Source organism: Haemaphysalis longicornis, unplaced genomic scaffold, assembly GCF_048455015.1.
Source record: "Haemaphysalis longicornis isolate Haplotype H1 unplaced genomic scaffold, Haemaphysalis longicornis Haplotype H1 scaffold_4, whole genome shotgun sequence".
NCBI lineage: Eukaryota > Metazoa > Arthropoda > Arachnida > Ixodida > Ixodidae > Haemaphysalis > Haemaphysalis longicornis.
In genome coordinates this window covers 122,216,819-122,244,467 of record NW_027526361.1, presented here as the reverse complement: position 1 = coordinate 122,244,467, position 27,649 = coordinate 122,216,819, and the positions used below count along the sequence as shown (strand labels likewise).

The 27,649-nt window shown below is 44.8% G+C and overlaps 1 protein-coding gene across 2 annotated transcripts; it reads left to right on the top strand.

Annotated features, from left to right (window-relative positions):
• The first annotated feature begins 148 nt into the window (after positions 1 to 148).
• LOC144180547 (venom serine carboxypeptidase-like) lies at positions 149 to 19,178 on the top strand. Of its 2 annotated transcripts, none has more exons than XM_077708875.1 (5): positions 149 to 290; positions 8,908 to 8,968; positions 11,645 to 11,812; positions 15,589 to 15,922; positions 18,084 to 19,178. In XM_077708875.1, exons 1-5 carry the CDS (start codon positions 235 to 237, stop codon positions 18,893 to 18,895), a joined length of 1,431 nt encoding a protein of 476 aa, XP_077565001.1. In that variant the 5' UTR covers positions 149 to 234; the 3' UTR covers positions 18,896 to 19,178. The 2 variants fall into 2 exon arrangements, with proteins under 2 accessions (XP_077565001.1, XP_077565000.1); XM_077708874.1 differs by having other exon boundaries at positions 8,908 to 8,963; positions 11,640 to 11,812; positions 18,084 to 19,175.
• Positions 19,179 to 27,649: the final 8,471 nt, after the last annotated feature.

Below are 27,649 nucleotides of genomic sequence, written 5' to 3'. Positions count from 1 at the left end.
TCCTATTACAGAACCTGACATGAGAGAGAATGTGGCGCAGGAAGAGATATTGCCACATTTTTTCTCATATCTGATGTGCGATATTATAGGTGGTCACACGTGGGCAATCCTGCCTCAGGGGTAATTTAAGTCGCTGGTTCAAACGAAGGCACAGTTATTTATGGCACAGCCGCACAGGGTTCCCGATTACTGCTTTGAAACGAGCGTGTCCGTTGTGCTGCGACAGTTTTGGAGATGAAGCCCATCGCCACCCTTCTTTATGTCGCTCTACTAGGACGGTTTTGTAATGGGTGAGATATTCTTTGGTTTTGGTGTATGCATCTTCATCTGTCTTGTATTGGGTACACCAGATTTTTCAGGCTTCATTGTACTATGTTAATTAACAATGATCTCCATGTTAACACTTATCTATGTGGATTTGGAAACGGCTGTCCAAGGGAGGTCCATGCCATAGTGATACCTCAGACGCATTAAATGACAATCTAATACAAAAAGCCGGCGTCATCGACGACGTCGCTTCTAGAAATGGCAATTAAGGTGACCCAGGTTGAAAGAAACGCAAAAGTAAAGTAATTGAGTGTCTAAGAAAAATGGGTTGATTTGAATCCGGATTGGGAACAAACCTAGGATCCTGTAGAAGATAAGGCGAACACGCATGTCCAATGCCACTAGGTTTGACAGCCAAAGCTGAATAAAGGAGAACCAAAAGCGAGTCGTGACCGTCAATTTAAAACTTGCTTTAAAGACACACACTGAGGCCAACAGGAGCAATGTGAGCCCGCAAATCCTAGAAGTAGCATTCCAGCAAGTAACAAGGTACGTTTCTCATAAATTCCACCTTTGCTGAACTGTGCAAATGCGAGTATATGACCACCTAACGTTAACAGTGACCGATGCGGCCAGATCTTCAACCTTCGATTGCCCGGTGCGACCTTCACAGGGGGCGCACGAGCAGTGCAAAAATGCGTACTTGCCTGCCGGAACTTAGGTGTAACGTTATCCTTTGACTCCCACATTATTAACTGGTAGCCGAAGCTTCAGGTACAAAAGCGAGCTTTAGCTGACCGTTTTTCACGGTCCGCTCATCTCCGATAGCAAGCGGGAGCGACATTGCGCATGGGTGGCGCGCTTGGCCTCGAACCGCATTGGCTCCAGTTGCGCTGACCGTGCCGCCGATAGCGGAGCGGACCGTCGAAAACGGCTAGCAAAAACTCTCTGAAGACTTCGCCATTGTTTGCGTGTCGTACAGCATCGAGTTACGGCTCGGTGAAGCCTGGATGAAGAAAAACAGGGGCGATGGGCCAAGGCTCTTAGTCATAGTAACTAGGCAAGCAAAGTGTCCGATTTTCGGCACAGGTGGGACTGGGCGTCTGGCGAAGCATCACAATTGATTTGTACGCCTAATTCATCTTTTGCATGGTTCCATACAGGACGTAAACTACTGCGTGTACAGAAACATCGCCCGGAAGGGTCGCAACCTATCATCCGCCTGCAAGGCCGGGCCCCCTTGACGATTGACCCGGCGATGATGACCTTACGCCAGTGTATTACGCTGTGATTGTTGTTCAGGTTGTCTCCCACAAACACCAGAGGCATTTAAGTTAGTTCTAATCAATCAGTCTGGCCCGCGCTTGCACAGATCTGAACGGTTTTGTCAGTGCCGCATTTCGTCCAGTCCCTCATTGCGTTGGTGGTTTCGCAGTAGGAAGATTCTTTCTTTTATATTTTTTCTAACGTACTAAACACTCCTCCCCGTCTCTAATTTATCCTTATTAATAGTTAGGCTGTACAGCCGTTCGTTTCCTGATTTATTTAGTTTGTTTTCCCTTCTTCTTTCTCCCCTTTGTTTCTGTTGAAATTGTGGCTTTTTTATATAATTTTTATTTTCTTAACCAGTTACACTGAGGTGGTGCCGGTAGGCACCTATGCCACTTTATTCAATGTCGTCTTCCATCGGAATTCCCATGACGTTCATGAATTTTATGTCTACCATGCGCGGCTACCTCGCCTCACGTGTTAGAGGCAGCATACAATCCCATATACCCTGTTTGCACCAGGTTACGTTGTGTACTGAAGACTACCCTCTAGCCCAGAACACCAGCTGCAAACGCTGCCCGGCCCCGCCATCCGGGATGCGCCGAGGCGAGTGCCATCTGGTGTTGCTAGAAATAAACCCTGCAGCGCGTCCGGCAAGACAGGATCACTGCCCGAAAAGAAAGGAGTAGAGGAGAATGAAGCTTCGCTTAGAGATGAAGCAAAGGAAAAAACGCCGACGACCCTGATAGGATATGTCGGTTGTTCAATACAACTTCCATCAAGTTTACTAACTATTAGAGAGCACTAAGTTGAACGTCATCAATTTTAATAGAAACTGATTTGTTGTCAAAGCGCCAGTATTGGTAGAATTCGCCAACGACGAAGCTTCTCGAGCCTCAATTGGCCTCATAATTAACCCCCTAGTACAAAATATAGTTAATGTACACGTGCAGATTGCGGTGTACATACTTGTTAAGGTTAAAATCATTTAGCGGCACACAACTTGTTTCCAAATTCATCCGTTAATTCACAATTTTAGCGCCGACCTTAATAAAGACAGCAGCACCTGTCCGCAGTGTCATCAAACCATGCATCAGGCGTTTCAGTCGAGGAATTATGACGTTTCGCTGTGGGGCCGTCTATTTTCGGATGTTGGGAAGCGCAAATTTTTATGTATTTGTTAAGGGACACTAGAAATTTTGCGTTTGTTCAGCTCCTTTACAATAAAACCACCATTAATTTATGTGAAATGCTAGTCAGACGTGTAAGAACACATCGAGTCATTTCTTGCCCACACGTCGCGCACACAGACACACGCGCGCGCACACACACAAACACACATACACAAGCACATAGAAAAATAGCGACAAAGCCTTTGCACACACTCTTTACGTGAGCTACCTTTTCGATGAGAGCATTTTTTCCTCCTGCGTTGTTTAGGGTAGCACGCACTGTCCGTCCCGAGTGTGGTGTTTTTCGTTGCCCATAACAGCCTTGCAAAAACATCCCTAGGTGCTGTTGACACTGTTTTTTACAGAGAACAAAGAATTTATGTTTTGAGTTGGTACATACAGCGAAAACCCAGCATGCCCCCTCATATGAAAAACTGCAGATTTTGTAGTTGTCCTGTAAAGGCAATGGCCGCCGCTCTGCAGAATAAAACAAACTTCAATAGCCATTCAAATACACATTTCCAATAGCCGTTCAACTACCAACTGAAATACCTATTTCAATACCCATTCCGATGTAAATTTTAATACCCCATTCAAATAACATTTGAACAGCCCATGAACCAGTGTACAAATAGTAGGATCCTATGACGTTGCCATTCCACGGCCATCCCACGCTGCCAGCGGAGGCAGAAAAGTACGCTCCTCGAGACAAGTGAACGGGAAGTCGCGTGAGTGGAACATCTCGCACCCCAGTCACGCGGTCCTGGGATTATGAGAAAGCTTTCGGGTGGATTGTCACAACCCACTATTCAGCGTGATGAAAGAATTTGGGCCAAAGATGGAAAAACGAAAGCGAAGAGACGCAACCACAATGTACGAGTGAAGAAGAGAGGCCCGAGGACTTAGGTTGGGAAAGAAGGGACCCAAATACAATTTTAGTAAAGAAAACATTGTTTGGTATCACAAGGCGTTAGGCTTTAAACGACGTAAGCTCACTTAGGTAACCCGAGGAATTTTCAAAATTTTTAGGCACTCCCTGCTGCTCGCTTCACTTTGTTGAAGCCTCACTGAGTGTCTGGTAATTTAGGATATTTAGCATTGAAATGACCGTTGGTTTCTAAGAAATATAAATATTTCTCTCCGGAAGCCATGTTGCATGGTGTATTTGAAGGCAGATGTCAGCAAAGTATTTCTGTAGAGGCCGCTAGCCGGTTGCATGCAGTCATTACAGCCCAAACCAATGACAAAACACCATAAACGCACCCGTCTATGCGGTTCTCGATAGTTGCACTACAAAAAACGTATTAATGAGGAGGTTGAGGTGTCCCAGGCAAGTCAATTCTGATGCAGAATCGCGTAGGACCAAGCTTGGCATTCATCATCAGGTGATAAATACTGCGGGCGTCCCTGTGTTTTACAGTTTTGCTCGCTGCGTTGCTAGTTGATACCGAATGTTAAGTTTTGCCCGTCTGAATTTTTCTCTATGTCGGGTTCTTCAAAAGATCTACCGCCGTTATGTTAGCAAGCAATCATCCACCACGGTGAATCACGTGTAGTTTGAATGTAATATGTGCCTCTTCAGTCGTCAAAATAGTTTAGCACAACTTTTTGGTTCCTCAATTTAAATTAAAAACCTTCTTTTCTCACTTTTGGTGAACTTTAATAGCGTGACAAGGAGCGTTTCGTCGTTTAGACATTAATCTGAATTTTCGCCAGTCTGTGGCGCCTAAGAGTACAGGTATACGCCATTGACCTGTGTTTTTACAGTTTGCGGAGCATACGCGTCAGTCTATAGCCCTTAAAATTGTTTCGAAAATACTTTCTTCAATGTTCAGAGAATAAGCTGTCAACAAAGCCTTGTAGTGCTCTGTTGACATTTTATTCTCTTAAATTCCCATCTTAAATTCGCCTGGGCCTGGCGACGCGCCGGTGACTAGTCCGATTCACACCTCGGTCAAACGGCTAGCGATAAACGTGCACCTACACACTGGGAAACGGCGCCGAAGAGTCGCATCCACGTTCCCATTCACGGCGGCTCACTTCTCCTCCATATTCACTTCTCCTCCCTATTGTGCTGCTGAGCACGAGGTGGCGGGTTCGATTCGCGGCCGCGGCTGCCGCTTTTCTGATGGCGGTGAAAAGCAAAAGCGTCCGTGTGTACGAGATTTCGGCGCACATAACGGTAGCCAGGTGGTCAAAATTAATCCGGTACCCTTCACTACGCCTCGGCTCATCGCCTTCGTTGCGTGAGTGCGTTAAACCATACAATCACTCACTCACTCACTCACTCACTCACTCACTCAGTCAATCAATCAATCAATCAATCAATCAATCAATCAATCAATCAATCAATCAATCAATCAATCAATCAATCAATCAATCAATCAATCAATCAATCAATCAATCAATCAATCAATCAATCAATCAATCAATCAATCAATCAATCAATCAATCAATCAATCACATCACATCACCCTCCTTCGGCGAATTCAAACAGCGGCCAGCGGAGAGTGCTGATTTGAACTGCTCGGCTCTGGAACGGATCGGCGGGGAAACAAAAGTCATGGGCGCACAAGCGAGAGCGGCCATCGGTGGGCGGAATTCGACGAAGCCCCGAAATTGAGGCGTGCTCTCGCCTTCGTGCGAGCCATGTAACGCCCTTGTTACCCTTCTCCATATTGTTCATCGCTGCTTTAACTAACCATCGGCGAGACAGCTCGGTCGATCAGGTCGGCGTCGCGGTGGTAGCGGGCTCAGTAAGGCAACTTCGCAACAGCCTGCAGTACGTAATATACCGTAAAAGAATCAGAGGCGTTCCACCTGTCAAAAAAGAAACATCGCAAAGCTGGCGCTTCGGCGAAACCTTTTATGGTAATATGTACGTACATTAGGAATTTTCTATGTTTGATTAGGACAGTGGCTCGCTCTCTACGTTGAAAACTAAAGGCACACGTGACCTGAGCGTAGAAACAAAGACATTTTATTATAGCGCAACAATGGCGTCACGAAGCTGGATCTAGTGTGGCGCTCTGGTGACCGTGGAACAGCGGACGCCATTGAGCAAGGTTAGAGGGGAGAGAGATGTCGGGCGTGGCGAAAAGTATTCATACTCAGGAAAGTGGCTGCTGCAGTGGCGATGAGTATAAAGTGAGGTTGTAACCGTACTTTCTCCGTAGATAACTATTGTTTCCTGAACAATACAATGTGGGAAAGTCAGCTTACAAACACGAAGCTTCAAAAACTTTGCTTAAACCAGGCTTTCCCTCCTGACACAATTGCGTTGCTGGAAAGATAATTTTCCAGAGGAGTTATAACTTGTTTTGATTACAAGTTTGCTTTGTGTTATTTTTACAGGCCCGGGGACAATAAAAAATCATGAATAATTTTGCAAACGCTGAAAATTGTTGGTGTACAATCGAATTATCGCCGGAGCCGATGTTCTGGTTATAGCCATATACAGCTTTCCTTTAAAAACTCGCAGCCCTGTTTCCGTAAAAGCCATATTTAATACGAATACAAGGACCAATGCATTTTAGGGAACAAAATGCCCGCTCCCTCCGTGACGGCTCAGCGGGCCCTATCAAGACCGGGACGGCCGTGTTTTTCTTTTTTTTCTTTTTTTTTTTTGTGCAGGCCAATTTCCAAACACCTAAGAGCCAAGATTTCGGCGTAGTTTAAATATGCCGATTTTGTGAAAATTACTTTTCCGGATGCATTCATTACGCAGAGCTTTATACCCGAATGAAGCTTCGGTGTTTAAAACACCGAAAACTACATATTTCTCCTAATTTCTACATATTTGAATTAACGCAACAATACAATTGGCCGCTTTTAAACGAATCTAGAATTAGGACATTCGGTCACCATGCTGTATACCTGAAATTATGTTTTTGTTTTTTTGTCGGAAGATTTGGAAACAGGGCTTGGCGGAGCTGCGGAAATACAGTATTGACAGCATGATTTAATTTGCCCGGTTGTCCAACTTTTCCTTAGCTTAGGCCATGAACAAAATTAATAACGTTTATAGACGTAGACTGGTTTTAGATTGGCACAAAACTTTCCGTCACCCTCATAACCGAATAGAGCGACAATTAGGGGACGTGTTTAAGTTTTTTCTACGAGCCGAGATGTACTAACTTAACACGTTTCATAATTAATACTCAGAAATAAAAATTCGCGCAGCCCCAAGAAAGCCGTGTGCAGCGAACCTGTCGTGGCGGGGTAATGTGCGTAAAAAAGTAGTGCCCTTCCATTCAATGTAGAAGGATGACCAGCAAGATTGGGCGCAGTTCTAGGAGCACAGGATTTCAGTTTTATTGCGGCTGACGAACTGGCGCTGTTTGTTTCCATCCTTCGCCCTGGGCAGCTTACTGTCTGTGTAACACACCAACACCAACCACTGCACTACGGAGCACAGCAGTAAAGTCGCATCGGGAAGTGCAACGTCCGCATTGAAAACGCCCACCAGTGCAACGGGCATGCCGTCAGTGAGCTTTTGAAGTCTTCCTTCGCTTGCGTTCTCCCCTGCACCTCCGCTCCCTGGCCCGCGTTAATAAGAGGCAACAGGTCACGTGCGCATGTTTAGGCATGAAGCACACCGGCCAAAGTGCCTTTCCTGAAACCATTCAAAGTGGTCGGGAACAACACCCGCCCAAACAACACCACTCCAGGAGCATTTGAATAGGAAAATACAAAACAGTAGCGCTTGGGTGCAAAACAATTATGTTCTAGGACGATTTTTTTCGCGCGCACGGTATGCGTTAACCGTCGCATAAACAGCCATGCTCTAATGTAGTTTATTGAAGTGAAATAAAAGTACGAGCAACAGTGAGAGAAACAATGAAGTAATATTGGATAAATAACGAATGCAGAAAAGAGAGAAAGTACGCTCATTGGAGCCACTGGTTACTGCGTAAAATGACCCCGTGAATTTAACAGCAGAGCTGCTTAAAGGAGACATGAAGAGAAAATACAGCTTCGTGTAATTTGAAAGAACTAGGATTCAGTATCTCACTCGGCTCTATTACAGCACAAAAAGATGTTTTTTAACGAAAAAAAAGGCAGAAGTACTATTTAAAAACTCTAAACTTTTGCGCCACAGTGACTTGTATGAGAAAGGATGACGTCATACGGGCCAACAATGAAACATAATTTTCAGTGCGTTAACTGCACGTTAACATTCAAGTGATGCGGTCAAATGAAACTAGAGGCCCCATTACAGACGTCCAGTCATGTGTCGTTGCGACAGGTCAGTTAGGCGGCCGCCAATCACACAAACAAGGTTCCGTGACGTCATAGAAAAGTTTCGCGAAATTGGCTACGGGGTCGCCACGGCTTCACACGTTTTCTTTAATATCTCCGTTATCTGTTCGAAGATTCCGATGATATTGGTACCATTGTTATCGGGACTAAACAGTCTTTCTAACAAACACAACTTGTATTTGGTCTTCATGGCTCTTTCAGGCTTTTAGTTCCGGCGTGCAGCGTTAGCAGAAGACAGCCCAGCCGAGCGCAAGTGAGCGCGCGCCTGGTGAGGAGAACCCAGCGGCTTCCAGTCTTGCTCGCTGGCTTGCGTGATGCGAGGAGCTCGGAAGAAAATACAAAGAAAAAATACCGAGCACGTCAACATTGCCCTAGTGAGAAGCGCCCGGCGTCGCCAAGCTTGACCTGCGAAAATCCTGGGCACACCGTAGGTGGAATGACCCCTCGCGTGCTGTTTTCCTCGCTAGTTCACGTGCGTTCGCACCTGAAGTGGGGAGCTCAGACGCCGAGTTCGCGTTAAAGAACCCGAGTTCGTGAATCCGGTTACCGCGGGTTCCAGCGCCTGCTACGCGGTCCACTTTGGGACAGATGCGAATGCCTACAGACAAAACGATCCGGGCCTGCCAGTAATGGAGAAGTGTCAACGGCAACCCGGTAGTGCAGAAATCCAGGTCAGGGGCAACAGCCGGGTCTCCGACGAAGGGAGAGGGGCGGCCAGCTCTTCTGTTTCTCTATCCTAGCACCACTAGCGGAAGCTGCGGCAATTTTGTTGGCGTTGTTTACGAAAATGTTTCACAGAAACGCTGGTTCTCCAACCTTGCACCACTCGTGAAAGATGCGCCATTTTTTTTGTCGTTTATTGGAAAATGTTTCCAAGAAACGCCACCTTACTTGTATAAAACGTGGAGACGTAATGCAGCTTCTACGTTTGTTGCAGGTTTTCAATACGGGAAGATACTTTGGCACGTGATGAATCTGGCACCGCGAAAGCAGGTGAGCTGATTAACTCGCTTTCAACTACATTAGATGTGGTTCTGCTTGGTTAAAATAATAAGAAAACGCTTATGCGCACCTGCCCTCTTGTTGCGGCCTAGTGTTCAATTATGATCAAGTGTGTAAAGGAAACTTTGAAATCCACCTAAATGCAGCCATACGGCTACAGAGGAAAGCTACACAGCTTTCTCGGAAACTTCGCAGTTGAAGAAAAATTCGTCCTGGTCAAGGATTCAAACCCGGGACAACTGCTTAACCGGAGCAGCCGCTCTACCAACTGAGCTAACCGTGTACTTGTCGCAAGACATTGTACGCCGTGCGATATAAAATTCCCCCCTGGATAAGAATTCGTAACCCCCCCTCCCTTTAGCATCGAACACCTAAGAAATTGTTGTTTAGTTGGCGGAATCACATGAAATCTACGATTGCAAACTTTGCATGGATTTTTGTTAAGAAGACTGTCAACATTATACGCATGTGTAAGGTAACTTTGACGGAATTATTTATTCCTTCACCGTAACTGTTAAAATCGTCACCGTAAGTCGTAACACTATTATTTGCCAAGATCTTGATTCATCGACCTGCCCCGCTGGCTCATGGGTTAAGGCCTTGTGCTGCTGAGCACGACGACGTGCGTTCGAATCCCAGCCGCGGCGGCCTCTTTTCTGATGTAGGCGAAAAGCAAGAACGTTTGTGTATAAGCGATTTCCGTTAAAGATCCTCAGGTGTTCAAAATTAATCCGGAGCCCTTCACTACGGTGCACCTCATCACCTGCATTCCGTGGACGCGTTACACCCTACAATCAAAAAGCTTGATTCATCGCCTGTTACATATGCAGCAAGCGAGACATGATACTCTCGTTCAACATATTGTTTTCGCCTTGGTAGTTCATGACATATGAAAAGACGGGTACTGCTAATTCGTAATCCAAGCCGTCATAGGCTGCTGAGAAAGGCTCCCTAATGTCAGAAATATGATTGAGCATGGCCTGATATCGATATCCTTTTTCAGTTTTTTGCCAAAGCGTCCCACAAAAGGCAGCACCCTTGCAGTCTACACAACGGGATCAATTGTCTTTGGGTGCGGGTGCAGCTGGCCGTTTATCGACGAGCCAAAACTATTTTGTAACCATCAAGCCATGTTTTAACAGGGAGGGTACCGGTGTGTTCTTAAAAAAATGTTTCAATATCTGGAGACGTTTCGCACAGAGCTCTCCGGCCGAACAAATCCCCCGTGGTCTACCCATACACTCGCGAATGGGAATTGCCGTAATTATAATCATCGAAGTTACTTGAGGGGTTTAAGGTATGGTGTCTATTATGTATTGTATGGCTCAAAATCAGTTGTTTTACGCTTCGCCAGAAAGTGTTGAAACTCATAGAGAAAGAGGCATTTTACTCAATCTGCCAAATCCACATTGGGGTTGGCACTGGTGTAGGCATAACATACCAAGCAATATCAAAAATAACAAAAATAAGGCATCGGAATTAGGCTTGCGTGAAGCAATGCAGACAAAACACAGAGTGAAACAGGCTTGTAACAAGTGTGAATTGTCAATCACGTGTTCTAGAAAACGCCCCGGGCTACGGGGCACTTCAAACGCCATTGATAACACAGACAGACAGACAGACAGACAGACAGACAGACAGACAGACAGACAGACAGACAGACAGACAGGCAGACAGACAGACAGACAGACAGACAGGCAGACAGACAGACAGACAGACAGACACAGACGACCGGTGGGCTACCCGGCCGGATGGACAGACGAAGGTGTGGATGGATGGATGGATGGATGGATGGATGGATGGATGGATGGATGGATGGATGGATGGATGGATGGATGGAAGGAAGGATGGATGGATGGATGGATGGAAGGAAGGATGGATGGATGGATGGATGGATGGATGGATGGATGGATGGATGGATGGATGGATGGATGGATGGATGGATGGATGGATGGATGGATGGATAGGGATGAAGGGCGCAAGGACAGACGTAACGAGTGGGATGCTCTCGACCACTCTAAATCTTTGTACGGATCCGCAACGCAACTATGCCGTAAAAAACAGTTCGTTTCAGGCAAGAAGGTGTGGTTTTGCAGACGTATCCCACGCATCCACTTGGAAGACACGATCACTGCGTCTTCCTAGTTCGGAAACATAACCAACGGACAAAGTTGTGTGCTGTAGTGCATAGAGTTTCTTAGTAAGTATACTAGAGAGGAAACTGCGCCTCGTAAGCGATGTCGTCGTGGGGGTTCATGGGAGGACATCCTTTTTGGCTTGGGCGTGGCATGACAACTGGATTCTTAAGCGGTTTTTGTGATTTGCTTTCTTCACTATGCATTCAGACGTTTACGAGCTACAAGGAAGCCGAACTCCTCCCGTTTCTGTGGTAGCCGTCTTCAGTGAAACAGCAGGCAATGCGTGATCGCACCTGACGTTGCTCATGCCGCAGTCGAAGGACGTATGACTGAGCGGGTAATATCAATCAATTTCAATCCAAGCCAATGATGAAACTAAGGCGAGCGCGATGTATAATGGCGGTCCATGACGACACAGACGACCTTGATGTGAGCCGCATAGACGCTAGCGCCAGATTCCTTTCTAGTGTATACTGTAAGAAACTCTATGCTGTAGTGTGACGGTTCTATTTTGTTATTTTTTTGTCAGGTGACGCGGTGTTTCTTTCCCCGCTAATCAAGGAAGGGCGGCTGGACGAAGCCAAGTCCTTGTGCAAAGTCGGTGAACTCCCTGCCGATTTCCAAGTGCCGAGCTACGCGGGATACATAACCGTAAATCCCGAATTCAACAGCAACCTCTTTTTCTGGTTTGTGCCTTCAACGGTGAGTGCGAATGCGTCAATTCAAACATTTTGTGCCATCTTTTTTATTCTCAGCATACTTGTTTTTTTGGGGGGGGACACATACGATTGCAACTAATGAGCAGAGTGAAAAACTGTGAAGAATGCATCTAGAGTAATCGTTACAACTAAATAACTTAAACTGAAGTTCCTTGAAGCGCACGATTCTTGTGTATACGACACGTTTCTATTTCTACTGCTGCCGGAAGCAAGATTGCCACTGTCTTGCCGCAATTCAGCTCACATAAAGTGACGCGTACCGACGTAGGATCATTTTAGGAAAATTTTGAACAGACGTACTTTCCTCAATTACTAGAAGAATGGTTGCATATGGACTAAGTGCAAATTATTCTGCACATGCTAATTTCAAAGTTTTTATAGGCTCTCTTCTACAGCAGCCGACAAAACTCATGCCCGGCAGCATTCATGACATTCTCAATATGAACTTAGTGCACTGGTTTATACCAATGTTTTACAACCTCTGCAAGCAACCTGCGTCGCCTTTAAAATAATGATTTGAAGTTGGAAGCTAATGTTTGGCCGCCAATAAATTATCAAAATACTTTCCAACTGTACGAAAGTCGCATGCGAAGCAAATTACCTGATTTCAGACTTGTGGATACAGCGCCCTGTTCAGACGAACGGCTGACAACAGAACTCCGAACTGACTTACAGAAAATACTGATGTCCTTGAACGGTTCATAAATGCTTGCTGAAAAAAAGCGAAAAAATATAACCGAACCCACGGGACTGCGCTTTAGGAGATCCGACAAATATCCAATTTTGTATACTAGTGGAAATGATGGTGCACTCACGCATGCGTCCCAGTTTTTGTTCGCAATGTACACTTAATATTCTCGCGAGTATGTTACTCATTGCGGGTTCTTTATCAGTTTGAGCAGCAAGAAAGGATGAGTGCATACGCTCTTTTGAAGATTGGCAGTGAGATACACCTTCTTGTTCGGTCAATTAAGATCGCTTACAAGAAGAAGGAATTCCGTAGACAGCTTTGATGCAGCACTGGACAGATTTACAAGCGGGTTTTTTAATCAGGAAGGCTTCTTGTCGCCTTCTTTTGAATTACCCGTGGTGAACAAATACCGGCATGTTGTTCGTTGCTGAAGACCGTATTCGCAGCGGCATTCTGTCCATCATTTTTACCGTAGCCGATATACAGTAAATATACAGCAGAATACCAAATCTAATTTTCTGGGCCCTGTTAGGGTCTTGTTTCCACTTATTTTAGCCCGGTCGCGACGCGTTCGGAAACACTTATGACAGCACCCGAAAAAAGTTTGTGCCGGCTAAATCTGAGAGGCGACTCGCTTGAGATAGGTCGCCCCTCACAAATGTTCCAGCAACGCGTAACTGGTGCGTTCAAATAAGCGTTTGCAATATTTTACTTCACACGGTTTAAGTTTCTCGAGGAGTAGGGTAGTAATCCCTTGCTCAGGCATAGGTGATAACACAAGCCCACAACGTTTGTGTTGGGACAAATCTGCATGTCTGTCTGATTTTTACATCAATTGAAGTTAAAGGCAACCTCTATTTATTTAGGCATTTAAAACAAAAACAATCACTTCAGAAAGTTGGTGTGCACGACGATAGGCAACCTAAAAATTTGAGGAAAATTGTCAACTTGGTGGGGCAGTATTATAACCATCCCATTGTTGCGGTAGCGTTTGAAGGTTTCTGAGAGCCTGCCTCCATCTTTCTGAGCTCTTAACCTGTGCTCCAATGTAATAATGGTTCATTGCAGGTAGAAGGCCCTCTTGTAGCTCACTTTCACTCCACAGGAGCTTACAACTTGACGGCACTGTCATTGTCATCGCCGATAGAACTCTTCACATAGCAGTTTCTTTTGTAGTAAATACTAGAGGTTTTTGACGTTTAAAGAGAAGGCCCTAGCATTTCATGGTAACATAGTGCAGGAGGAAAGTAAATATACCAATGCCTCGTGCAGATAAAGATCTCCGATTTCTAAAGCAACGTAGAAAACCGAAATGCCGCCTTCAAGAAGGAGACTATAGTTCCACCCTACGGCGGAATGACCGGAACCGCCAGTGATGTACTTGCATCTTCGGTGAGAACACGGACAGTGAAGTCATCTTGCGTGCCTATGATGCCAGTTTCGACAAGCCACCCGTTGATAAAGCCAAGGCATTCTGGTTTTTGGCGAGCTTGGTCTTAGTGCTTCCTTAAAAGTGTTCGTTCACAGCAAGCTGGCCCAACCTATTGTAGCCGCTCAGAGAGATATTACGCAACCCTTTTTTGGTCCAATATATTGTTTATTATCCGATACGTTGTCAAACATTCTAAAAGATTCTATGTTATGCCAACAGAAAGATGCATTATTTATCGCCTGCGAAATGACGCAAACGCGTCGAACAAGATATTAAAAAGACTTTTGGGCGTATATTTTTTCATATGCGTTGGCATGCCGCTTTCTGAGCAGTGAGAAATAATTGCACAACATTCATGAATGCGTTTCCGCGTGCCTGAGCATTCCTTCGTTGACATTGCTATAAAAATAAGTTACTTGACGACTGGTTTGTCTAGTGTCGTGACATGTAAGCTTTTTCTTCGTTTGTTCTCTCAGTGTGCTTCATAAGCAATTTACAGAAATAAGACATTTGGTCTTTATCGAGCGCATCGCTCTGTTGTCTCTCCTCAGTCCAGTCTATGAGCTGCTTTCACAGATTGAGAGTCATGCGTCATACTGTCTGAATCTCCTGTTTTTAAATACACCGGAACAAGTGCGACGTTCACTTTTTGCAGCGAGGTGTTACGCCAAATCTGTGCCAGTCCTAAATTTTGTTTGTTTTACTGGGTTTGTAGCTTATTCTACTTTCCAGGGGAGGTCATAAATTCATTCTTTTCGAACTTCATTGAAGCCTCGGGTGGACGTGGTCACCAGTCGGAACTGATTTTGTCGAACTATGAATCCTACTGTATTCGCAAGCAATAGCGCAGAAGCGAACACGATCTGGGAACCATATACTGTGAAATTATTGAAAACGCTTCTGCTAAAAATCGCTTGAGTAAAATTCTGCTTAAAGACAGGGCTGTGTTGCAATGAATACAAATAAGTCAACAATCAACAATCAGAATGAACTGGCAAATCAAACCGGATATATTTGTCTCTAATTTCACGTTGTTACGACCAGACAAAGAGGATAAACTTTATTTTCCTCATTGCTTGTGACTGCGGTCAGTCTGGAACAGTGAGAAATATCCTCAAGCCAACACTCCCTGGTCGTAGCCGGGCATACGTGGCCTATAAAAATATGAGTAATGCTCTGGAATGCAGACAGTTGCCCACGCACGAAGAAATGCAAGCGAGGACCAAGCGCGAAAGCCTTGCATTTGCGGGAAAATGCTGGAATAGATAAATTACATATATTTTTCTTATAATAGGGAAGATGCAAGAAATCTGTAAGAAATAAATCAAGGCAAAAAAGTCAAATCTGCAAAACAAACTAAAAGTGGCCTAGTATAGCACTATGCATGCACATCTGCCGAGACAAAAGCTGAAATATCAAAAGCAGCGGCCTAGGAATGCATACGCATTATAGACAATTCTAAACAGTCCGCAAAGGCTTACGCGTACCTTTAAAGTTTCTTTGTGCAACTAAAGCATATTCGCGGTGGTACGAGCACGCGCTGTTGGTAATTAAGTGGTGCATTGGTTTGAATTTTTTTAATAGGGATTTCAGTTGATAGAGGTGGATGTCCTAAGAGCCGTCTGTCTCCCTGCAGAGTGACCCGGAGAATGCTCCAGTTTTACTCTGGCTACAAGGTGGGCCGGGTACGACTTCGCTGCTGGGTTTCTTCAGCGAGCACGGACCGTATCGCGTGTCCGCCGACGGCACGAGGGCAGAGTTCCGGGAGCTCACATGGGCGCAACGCTACTCGATGCTGTACGTGGACCAGCCAGTGGGTGCAGGATTCAGTTTCACTGAAAGTGAGGCTGGCTACGCCCGGAATATCACCGACGTGGGCCGCGACATGTTCGAGTTTCTGCAGCAGTTCTTCACGCTGTTTGGCGAGCTGGCCGAGAACGAGTTTTACATGTCGGGGGAGTCATATGCTGGTGCGTAAAGCCTCTTGATGTAAAATGGGCGACAAAAGTACTTTGACTGCCATAATAGGTTCCTTGTTATTCCCTGACATATTTATTTCAGTGCCGACTGTTAAATCTGTTGAACATATTTGTATGTTTGTTCTTAAGGCCGTGTTGTATTGAGTGAAATTATTTAGGTGCCGTGCAGTTCATTGCTACACGATGGCAGTACAAACGCATACGAAATAGTTCAGACGTTATCCCCCCAGCGGTTTTTTTCACAGCTGCATTTTGCAGTTTTTTACCTGGTAGGTGTCTTGAAAAATGTCACTTTATATTTCACAGGCATCAGATAAATAGGTTGGTTTAACATCCGGCGTCGCCATGGCGCTTAAAACGGTCGATAGGAGCCGCATATAAATCACCACCTGTTGCACACGTGAGGGCCAAAGATGTCAACGATAAAGAAAACTGGTGAAAATTTGTACGGTCTGACGACACAAAATTTATCAAGCTTCATTAAACATGCATATTGTTTAAATTTTGGCTTGTAAGGAACGCTAATACCGGTTCTTTGAAATTCAAAACGGGGACGCAACGTCTAGATCACCGCAGCTTCTTGACCATAGCTGAGACCTTGGAGAAGGCTTGGAGCCTTCAACGTTTAAACGTGTATTCATATATGCCCTACGCCCGACATGAGTAATTTGAGCGTCGAATGATTGCCTCCCCTCTGTCTATTATAATTGTGCGTATTCTCCCGTTTGTTTATACTTTCATTCCTATTTATATCGTCTACTGCGCAACTCTTCCCAGCCGCTATTTCCTACCCTCTGTAAGTGCAACCTCACTTCCAAGCCCGTGATTCCCAGCATCGTTATCGCCCACTCTCATTCCTTTCCTCGTTCTTCTTTTCCCTATCCTAAACTTCACGTACTCCTCCCAACGCCTCCCTCGTTTCGCTCTCCCAAAATCTCATATATCGTCATAACATTATCTTCGCACCTTATTTACACTCACTCCGTCTTCATCGAATCGCTTTACCCCAAATTACCCCTCCCTCGTTTATTAAAGCGGAACCTTCAGAGACACGCGATCGACGCTTGGGTCACGTTCCACAACTGGGATCTACGAAGTTTCTAAGGTTGCCTAACTTGTGAATACCTTGTGTGTCAGCACCAAGCTTGGCCTCATGGAATACGTATTAGACACAGGTGTGTCGCTTATTGATCAACAGTCCAAAATAGCCCGTTAGTTCCTAACCCACTTTCGAGCAGACCAGAGGGTGATACCTTTGAGTGATGATGGCAGCCAAACATTGATTTTTGCGGCTACTAGCATAAAGACAGGTATCGGTTTATAAATAGCCCTATATTAGATGTGTTTACTTCTGGACAGATGCCGATCTTGTGACAGTATTTACTGGAAGTGTTTTGACCAGTAATAAAAAAAACGCTCTCTTTGTACGTTTTGCAAATCATGAGAGCACGCTGCAATATTGAATGCTTAATATGACTGAAACAAACTTGTAGTGAATTTGGCGGCGGCTGGTTTTGTCTGCAGTCAAGCATCGACCTCCTGGCTATAATTTTGCTCCGTTGTCGAATGTGTTTTAGAGGATTGACTAAACATCACTCTTTATCAGTACAGGTGAGGAACCAGGTCGAGTTTACGGCCCGAAAGAGATTATATTTTTCCAAGACGGTCGAATCTGGTTGAAACAAAGCTCCTGCAGCCACAGCACGACTTGCCTACTAACTGGTGATGTTTATTCAAAGAGAAGCCGTATTATGTGATACTGGCATGGGATATGTGAACCAAGCATTTCACACTTGCTAGTACACGACGGAAGCTTTGATGAAATCACATGCTATAAAAATGGCCGTCAACACGCAAAGAGGGAATTACCTCTGCACAAAATCAGAAAACAAGCTTAGAGAAAGAATGCCGGTACAAAATGATGTGATCAGAAAAAGAACCCAATTTGTGGCCCATGGCAGCGTGCAGAATGACTGCGGATATATATGAACGCGCTGGCTCGAAAACGCCAGTGCGTGGCACGAAAGATATGGAGACATTCCGATGAAGGGTGCGCTCCTGCAGCCAATGTCACAGATGGAAGGCTATGTCAATTGTTTATGTTTGCGCTTAGTTTAGCTCTCTGCCTTACCGTTTACCCATTCTATTTCAGGTAAATACGTGCCTGCGATCGGGGCCGCGATTCACGAGAACTCTCTCTCGATGAAGGTGAATTTCAACTTTAAGGGCATCGCTTACGGAAACGGGCTCACCGATCCGGTCAACATGCTGGATTTCGGCGAATTTTTATATGGCATTGGGCTTATCGATAGGGTCACTGCTGACTACATGACCCGTATTGCCGATAAAGCCATACAAAACATTCATTCCGGACGCACCGACTTGGCAAGGGGCATATTAGATAGCCTTTTCTTTGGCATGGCAACCAACGTCACCTACTTCGAGAATGTCACAGGCTTTGAGTTCTACTACAATTACTTGTACGACAAGGAGCCGAAGGACATCCGGTTCTACAAGCAGTTTGTTGTTAGGCCGGAAATACGGCGTGCCATTAACGTTGGGCAGCGAGAGTTCGCAACGACACGAGACGTCGTTTATAGTCACTTCGCAGAAGACTTCGTGCGTTCTGCTGTACCGCAGCTGACTGTGCTTCTAGAGAACGGCTATCGGGTCCTCATCTACAGTGGTCCCCTCGACATTTGCGTGCCCACAACGCAAAGCGAGAAGTTCCTGTCTCGAATGGCCTGGTCGCGGGCTTCCCGCTGGGCCCATGCACCTCAAAAAATTTGGCGGAGTGCACAAGGAGGAAAACTGCTCGGCTACAAGAAGACCGTAGACAACCTAAGCTTTGTGGTGGTCCTCAATAGCGGTCACATGGTGCCTTACGACCAGCCGGAGGCAGCGTTCGAGCTAATCACGTCTTTTATTGACGCAACCTCTCCTTTCTCTCCTTTTGAGGCGTAAATAAAGTGAAATATCTGGAAATAACCTTCAAGGATCGGCAAAAAGTGTTGCAATATTTTTTTTTGACCAGTGTTCTCTAGTTACTGTGCCTGATGCATTTCCTTGTAGTGAGCATTTTCAGGCAATAATGACGGCGTTTCTGACATTGCATCATTCTGAACAAGTGCAACAAGTGTTCAGATTGTTATATTGACTGCTATTACTTACCTAAAACAAAAACCCACAGGCATTATTAAGGCTGTATATGTGGGGGAATGCCAAAGCATTAGCTTTCGCTTCAAGCTGTGCGTCCTTCAATGCTTTGTGGAAGTTTTTAAGTTAAAGTAAAAAAAAAACTGTGCTATTGGGACGACCACAATGCGCCTGTCCGTGTGTATTTTCAGTTTTTTTAGTCGGCTCAATATGCGTAGTTTTTTTTACATCACGTTAAAGATGCACCAACGCGCCCACCAACAATTCCCTCTAAACTGTTTCGGTAGGTATGTCAAGACTATGCCATCTTCTGCTGCGACAAGGTCTTCATAATTACCATACGCCTCGAGTGTAACCATCCCGTCACAAATGTACAGCGAACGCTTCCCTCTTTGCCTGGGTTGCACCATTTTTGTTTTGCGGTGTACGTTCTTCTTTGGCCTACTTCCGTTGGTGACAATGTTATTGATCAAGGTGAGGCAGAGGTCTCCGAGTTTGGCGTCGTCAAGGCAGCCCTCACTTTAACAACCAGCCCCGCGGTGCGATTGTATCCTCTCAGCACCGCCATCCCATTTGTTCCTTTGTTTTTCTTTATTTTACTCGGTTACTATTATTGGGAGGCTTGGCCAATCTCACCTGACAGCTGTATACAGACGGTGTTAGAGTAAACGTGCACGGCTTCTTTTGCATTCGGCATGTTCACATTACTCCTGTAGACCTCGAGTGGTGCTATGGTTCTATGTTTTACTCCGTCAAGACCTACATATACGCAGTTATTGTGAGTGTCGCCTCCTGTTCTAGTATTCACCCTCCCAAAATATTTCTACTTGTCTTGAGGCATGTTTGTAATAAACTTTTCTAGGTGAAATGCATCCTCTTTCAAAACGATCATCTTCACTTCCCTTTAGAAGTATGATCGGAATGGCTCAGCAGTACGTTTTGACATCGGATTCCGTGAGGCCGGGTTGGAAGCCTCTATCTTAATTCCCCCTTTTTCCTTCTGAAGGTGACAGCCTTAGGCACTTCCTCGTTTTAAATAAACAGCTCTGCTCCATGGTCCTGGGCTTAACTGAAACCGGTGTTAAAGGAACAGTGAAGTGATTTGTAAGCCTTGCGGGATTACTTGTACAAATTGTAGTATACGTTTCTAGGCCATGTTTAGATCACTCTTGCCGCGTTTACGAGACTCCGTTTACTATAGTAATTATTTCAAAATGTTTTCCCCCTCTCTGTATCTTTCTTGCCGGTTTGCTATGACTTTTCGCATGAATCTCAATCTAGATGGCTTGGCTTCACTGCGCTACTGTACGGTTCGTCGAACCTCCGACAGACTGGGTCGGCCTATTGTATAGACGGAATGGCACCGGCGGGCCGTCGCAATTCGTTCGCTCAGTTGAAACTACTCCACGACACCAATTTTTTCCTTGAAGAATCTGCCTACGGTTTGTTGGTTTGTAGACTATCATTCTGTAAGTCGAAGCAGCTCACACAAGTGCACATGGAGACGCTTCGCAGACTGGTATGCTAGTAGAGAAATCTAAGGCCAAGAATGGCGGGGGAACAGTTAGAAAAATTTGTATTGGTACTAAGAAATTAAAATCAATGATACTTTTAATGTACAGCGTAGAACGAAGGTGGGGGCGGAAGCCGTTTTGGCTTTCGGTGAACTTTCGGTCCCTCATCTGCCCAAGGTATGCAGCTGCTAGAGATGAGATATTCGTGGGAATTTGAAGAACGCCTACTGCACTAGCGTTGTTCAAGAAATAGTTACCTTATCTACTTGGAATGTTAAAATAAATAAAAATGTAACCAGGCTACACGATATATTCTTTGTTTTTCTGACGCAGAAAACGGTGTGCTTAAGGCCAAGTAGCCTGGAGTGCGGGTTGTAGCGTTTTGCAATGCGAAACACCTGATAGCGCATGTTTTCTTGTTTATTTTTTTAAGTTGATTTCTTTATTTTCTTAGACGTTTTTTATACTGAATGCACCATTTTTGCGATGTAACGTTTGTTTCTCCACGAGCGACTTCGCAGAACGCGTGCAGATTGACACTAACGCGCTGGATAGTTATCGTTAGTGTGTTGTGGCCATCAGAACCAACTGCTTGAACAAAGTGTGAGGGGAGGCAGTGGAAGAGATAACACCATATCAGTACGCACCACCCACCCACTCACACTTTTTCTAGACGCCCCGACGATCGTCTCGTGCTGGCTCAGGTTACTGCCATTCCCGTCACTTTTTCACACTTTCCCCGCCGTTTTCTTTCTATCTTTGCTCGCTCTCTTAAAACGCCGTCCCCATTGCCGCCATCAAACTGTAGTAGTGGTGGCCAGAGTGCTACATACAAAAAAGAACAATCCGTTGGCCCTACCCTGACCGAGCGAAAATGATCGCCAAATTTCGGTGTGAGGCTCTCGAGATGAATGAATCCTTGGACATGTTTGGGTACTATGATTACACGATCAACGCAGTAACGAATGGTAATTTCAAATCGATGATCATAACCATTGTAATAGCTGCCTAAGAAGGTCTGAAATGGTGCCTCCCAAAACGATCAGTTTGTGTGTTGTCAAGTTCCCGTTTACCATTCTGATCGTGAAATGAATGTTCCGGGTGGCTCTGAGACCTGCGTGAACACGTCGGCCAGCATCGAAAGCTTCGCATGCCCTAGAAAGAGCTTTGAGGCGTCGCGGACCACGCAAGCCTTACTATCCGGTTTCCATTTTCGGAAAGCCCCCAGTAGACAGAAGAACCATGGAACTAACGAAATACTGCTCAATGCGAGATTTTCTTTGACCCAAAAAATAAATTGAAGTCTCTCCGAAACCCCAAGGTAAAGCAATATTTATGATGGTAGGACAAAATGCAGTGATACGGGCGAATAAGTCCGGCGCTTTGATCCTTCGTTTGCTATATTAGATATTGTTAGAAGTAGCGGACGCGGGCTGTGGCATATTTTTGCGTAACAACAATGAAGGGGCAATAGTCCATCAAAGGGAAGGAATAAAAGTAAGCCCAATTCCACCCAGTGCGAAATCTGCTTGAACTGCGAGGCGGTGGCTTCTCTTCGCAACTATTCCGTTTAGCTTCTGGCTCTCTCTTGTGCGTAATGTTAGAATCGTCTTAGCTACTAACGTTGACATTTTGTTCGCGATAGTTCCAGTAAAACAAAAGTTACCGGTTTTCAGCAACCATACTTTCTTCGTAAACGTCCATGCATTGATAGCAAAAACAAATTCTGAGGAGGTTAACACTCTAGTGTCAACTAATTCTGACCTGTAAATGAAACTCGGAATACTGGTAGAGTCTTATTAGCGGCTTGTTTTAATACTGTAAGTTGCCGGCGGAGAATGTGAAACAAACCATGGAGAAGGCGAACAATCTATGTGCATTATTTACAAGGTGGGGATTAGATAGCCAGCGCAGGGTACACCAGCACCTTCTTCGTCGTAGTTGTCGCTGGTCCTTTTGTAATGGCGCTGCAGGATAATGCCCACCGCTATGTCCCATGGCATTACCCCCCGGTCAATGGCGACCGTCCCGGTGGAAGCTGCGGCATGGTGAGGATGGTGATGAGGATCAACAATGCGACAACATTTACGAGAAAGAGCCGCTTCCCGCCACGGATCAGGATGATGGGTTTGGTGAACACTGTCCCGTTACAGCGATGTCCGCAAGGCAACGGCGAACTTGTGATGACTTGTAACCACGTCGGACCACAGGGCTAGGGACACGTCGACGTCGTCTGGTCACATGTCGTCGGCTCTTGGAGGCTCTGGATCGTCTCGTCACGAGCTTGGGGCACTGGGCTGGGGAACGTCGTCGAGTGGTGGTCGCGGCGGGTCTGGGGCTGTCCGACGCAGTTGTCGCCCCCTAGATGATTGCGCCGATGTCGATGAGGAGCGAAGCTAGGACCAGGACGGGGATGGACCCGGACCTTACGAAATGTAACGTGGTGGCGGAGCACATGAGATGAACCACGAACAAGGCGAACATTCTGTATACATTATTTATGATGTTGGTTGGTTGATTGGAGCCATAACAAGAATGGCACGTACCCACTCTGGGGGATTGGCCAAGTCTGCTTGGGGTTTCACTGTTGAAAAAGCTTATCAATTAGTTTCAAACTAAGGGCAAATAGGGTACAGTGATGCTAACACTTCTGGAACCAAAAAAAATCAATACTGCTGTAAGAACAGGTATTTCAATCAACGATTAAAAATTGGTTGATGCGATGGATTGACAAGGCAAGCGGCCTAATTCGGCAATAAAAGAGTGAAGAGCGCAACAAACATCCCCGTTGCACAAACGAAGCCCGACTGCCCCAAATGACAATAAATCAGGCACCGAAAGGCGAGACCCAGGTGCCGGAGGGGAACCTCCACGTAACTATATCGGAGGGAGGAGAATAGCCGCCAAGACGACAGGAAGTGGTCAATTGAGGTGGCGATCAGGTACACAGCGCAAGGTACGCCAGCACCTTCTTCGTCGTGGTCGTCGCTGGTCCTGTGAAATGGCGCTGTGGGGTATTATCCACCATTATGTTCAATGACAATATAGTTTATTCGGGATACTACCGATAAAACAAAGACTTAGAGACGTTTTTGTTAGTACAGCAACTCCGCAGATGGCAATGCTTCATTGCGCAAGATGCAATGAGGCAAAGCCAGGTTAAATGGATCCCCGAAAAGCCGGTTTCATCTATAAACATGTACATAGTGCTGGAAAGACATTTTTCCAGGGCGAATATCAAAATTGTATTATCACCGTACGAAAGCCCTAGTGCAGTTTTAAAGTTTTTATCATGTTTTCTTTATTGGTCCCCGGTATTCGTGGTGCGGATAGACCTGTTCCGGAGAGAGCATGAGATGACCCACCAGGACTTTCATAAAGGTCACCGCTAGAACAGCTCCTCTGTAAGAGAATATAATAAGGCGTACTCATGCTTCGCAAAATATTCAAATCTCTTTTCGAAAAAAAAAACTGGAAAAGCTTCCAGGGATAAAAGCTGCATTACGTGGCTTGACGGAGACAGATGTCCCCGTCAAGGCATGCAGGCCAGGATAGACAATGACACATCATTGAACACAGCAATTATTACTGACACTGCAGTTGAACCAAATACTTACATTGTCACAATACAAAACATGTTGAATGTAATAACAATTTTACGCGAGTACACACGCACACGATCCATTTGTACAAACACGATAACACAGATTTCAACAAATGGAATTCTCCAAGTTCACAAAGCATTCGCGCAGAACCTAGGTGAGGAACTATCAGCGCACCCGTATGTATTTAAAATGATTGTAAGATTAGGCTGAGGGATTTGTAATTTATAGTTTGTTCGAAAGCGAGTTATCATCCAGAAATCTGAGCTTCCCTGCGTTTCCCAGGATGAGTGTGGTGTTTTAAGGATGTCACAGTTCTTACAAAATCTCGCGATATGTCAGATGAGAAATGTTATAAATGCAGTAAGCGGTATTAGTACATTTTGCTAGAAGGAATGAAATAACAAGTGTGAAGTAAATTTAGTGTTGGGAAGAATAACGAAACGTTTGCAATGTGGCGGATAATTTTTTTTCTGCAACATGATCATTTTTGTCAGATTTGCCTGACGACATGTTGACAAAACTAAGCGGCAATAGTCAAGATGCGAAGCAAGCAGATAATGATTTTTGTTAAGTTTCATTTGAATAGAACCGAAAGACCGAAGTATTCATAACCCTACGGTTGCAGAGGAAAGCATTATACAGAAGATTGAAATGTGAGAGTTCCAGCCGAGATTTGACGAAAATGTCACACCCAAAATTTTGTATCATTTAACAATTCCAATGTCCTTCCCTTAAGGCGTCATGAAGTTTTGGGTTTGACACACCTTATTTTTTGGACTGAATATTATTGCTTTTGTTTTTGAGGGGTTGATCCTGTTGTAATTTGAGTTCGATTATATATGGAGCCTAAGAAGAATGTCACTAAAATTTTTAATTAGGACGTCTGGGTCAGGTCCTGAGAGCAATAGAGAGCTATCGTCAGCATATATAATACACTTCACAGTTTTGTCAGTTGTAACGATGTCATTGATATAGATGTTAAAAAGCAGGGGCCCTACGACGTTGCACTGTGGTACGCCTCATGGAACCAGCAAATGAGTTGACCTATCGCTGCCTGTACAAACACACTGTGGTCTTCTGTGCAAGTGTGATTGTGGGAATAATAAAGGAACACCCCGAATACCGTAGTGAGCCAGCTTATGAAGAATGGTGTGATCAAGGCAGACAAACGCTTTTTTGAAATCTATAAAGAAACCCAACGTGAGAACGTTTTTTCGATGTTTTTTAAGCACTGTTTCTTTAAGCAGAAGCAAAGCAATTTTTGTTACGTTGACTTTTCGGAAACCAAACCGGATGTCGCTTAGAATGGCGTTTTTGTCTAGAAAATTGGTTATTCCCGAAACAAATGATTTTTTTCCAAACCTTTCCCATAAATAGGAATAACTGATATGGGCCAATAGTCAAATGGTATATTTCTATCTGCTCCTTTATACAAGTCTGATACTCAGGACTTCTTTATTGCTGTGGATTTCAGCTTGTTCAAGAATTAAGTTAAAAATGTCAGAAAGAGGGGCGGCAAGGTGCTCGGTATGTGCTTAATCGGTGTATTTGTAAATTATGAACGTCAATAGCATTGCTATATTATAGGCGCGTGAAAATTCGGCAGATCTGTTTGGTTTGTCGGATCAAGAAATAAGCTACCAGCAGGACGAGGGTATAGCCTCTCTGTCAGGGCTAGATTTCGGTTAGGGGCTTTTTGAGACGAAATGCAAATTGACGTGGAGTGCAAGCGCTTTACAAGTAAGCACATTTCCGTTATGAATTTTATTGCCTGGTGCGTAGCTTTTGTTTTTGCGACCCAAAAATGCTATTCACAGTATTTAAAACTACATGGTGCGTTGTGCCCAGATATTGGAAAACAAGTCCAGACAGTAAACTATTTTAGCGCTCTAAGTTAAGCTCTGAGCCGGCTTTAAAGGCTCTTGAGTTGGTTAAGTGTTTCAGCTATTCGTGTGCGTAAGAATTTCTGGAAAATGCGATCTTTCTTTTTCTCATTTTTAAGTGCAGTTTTGTAAGGTATGGTTTTCTTGTTTTTTTTTCATGGTATGAACGTTCTAAACAAAACAATGTGCGAAGTATATCTGTGTACATTTTGCTATGAGAAAGGAGTACGCATCATTCGCCTTTTCCCGATTCCTAACACAAGACCAGCCATCAGAGCTAATGGCGAATTTAAAGCACTCTAAAGCCTGATGGGAAACAAATTCTATGGTAAGAGTGCCTCTACGACGCTCTCTATTTATTCCAATATAGTAAAGTATAAAAACTGCACAGCGGTCATTGATGTCCGACTGAATCGTTCCATCATTAGAAACCGTGTGTAGATTAGTTATGAATAGTCAAGACCTGATAACGTTCAAGTAGTAATGCGGGTCGGGGAAGTGATTAGATTCATAAATCCGCTTGATTTTATACAAGTTGTAAAATCGTGTACAATGGGGCTCGAGGGCTTTTATGTTGATGTCTCCCCAACAGAAGCACCTAAAATTGTTTAAACAAGCGTAATTTAACGAAGTTTCCAAGAAAGTACCAGAGCAAGCAATATTTCTATCAGGAGGGCGATGCACTACCAAAGCAATTTCTTGATTGCACTTAATGTTTAGTATCTTATAGTCACATGTAGATTCGCAGAAATCAGATACAAGTTGGAAGAGACGACAGGTTTTCACATATCCTGCTACGCCACCACTTCAACATTTTGGGGGATCAATGAAGAAATGTTTCTATACATCAAGATGTAAGATTGCGCAGTCGTCACAACACCATGTTGAACTGAAAACTGGCTCAGGAACTGTGTAATACAATCGTATTTTCTCAGAGCAGAACGCGTGTTAACGTGTACAACAGAGTAACTCGGTGACTGCTGGGTATGGACAGATTGGGGAAGGGCGAGTTCGTGATAGCGCATTTTAGGCAGATGGCTTTTGCTGAGTTGAGTGTCTTCAAGCTCTTTCGGGTACATCTTCGCGAGGTCATTTTCATCACCGATTACAATGGAATCTGAGTTTTCATATTGCCGCGCGTATATCTTGCCGTTATACGACGACATAGCCTTCCATCTATGTTCGTACTTGTGTTTTGTGGCACTTCCCAAGAGCCTTTTCAGCGTTGCACATAAGTGCTCGTTAAGGAAAACGGGGGAGAATCATTGAGCCCAATGTCGCTGTTCGTCAGGCTTATCTTGTTCGCCTCCTTCAGCGTCGCGTCCCACTTCGCCATGAATTTCAACTCTACAATGATGTTCCACACATTGGGATTCCGTGTAGGAACACGATGGCAGGTCACAACGTCCGATTCCGAGATAGTCTCTTGAACAATTTCTATAAGCTGAGAATCCCCGCCCAATCCTTCCTCATCCCCAAGTGCAGTTGGAGACGCTGCTGTCCAGCTCTTATCTTGCCAACCAGGTACGGCTAGTTGGCGAGATGGGAGCTGGAATAAAA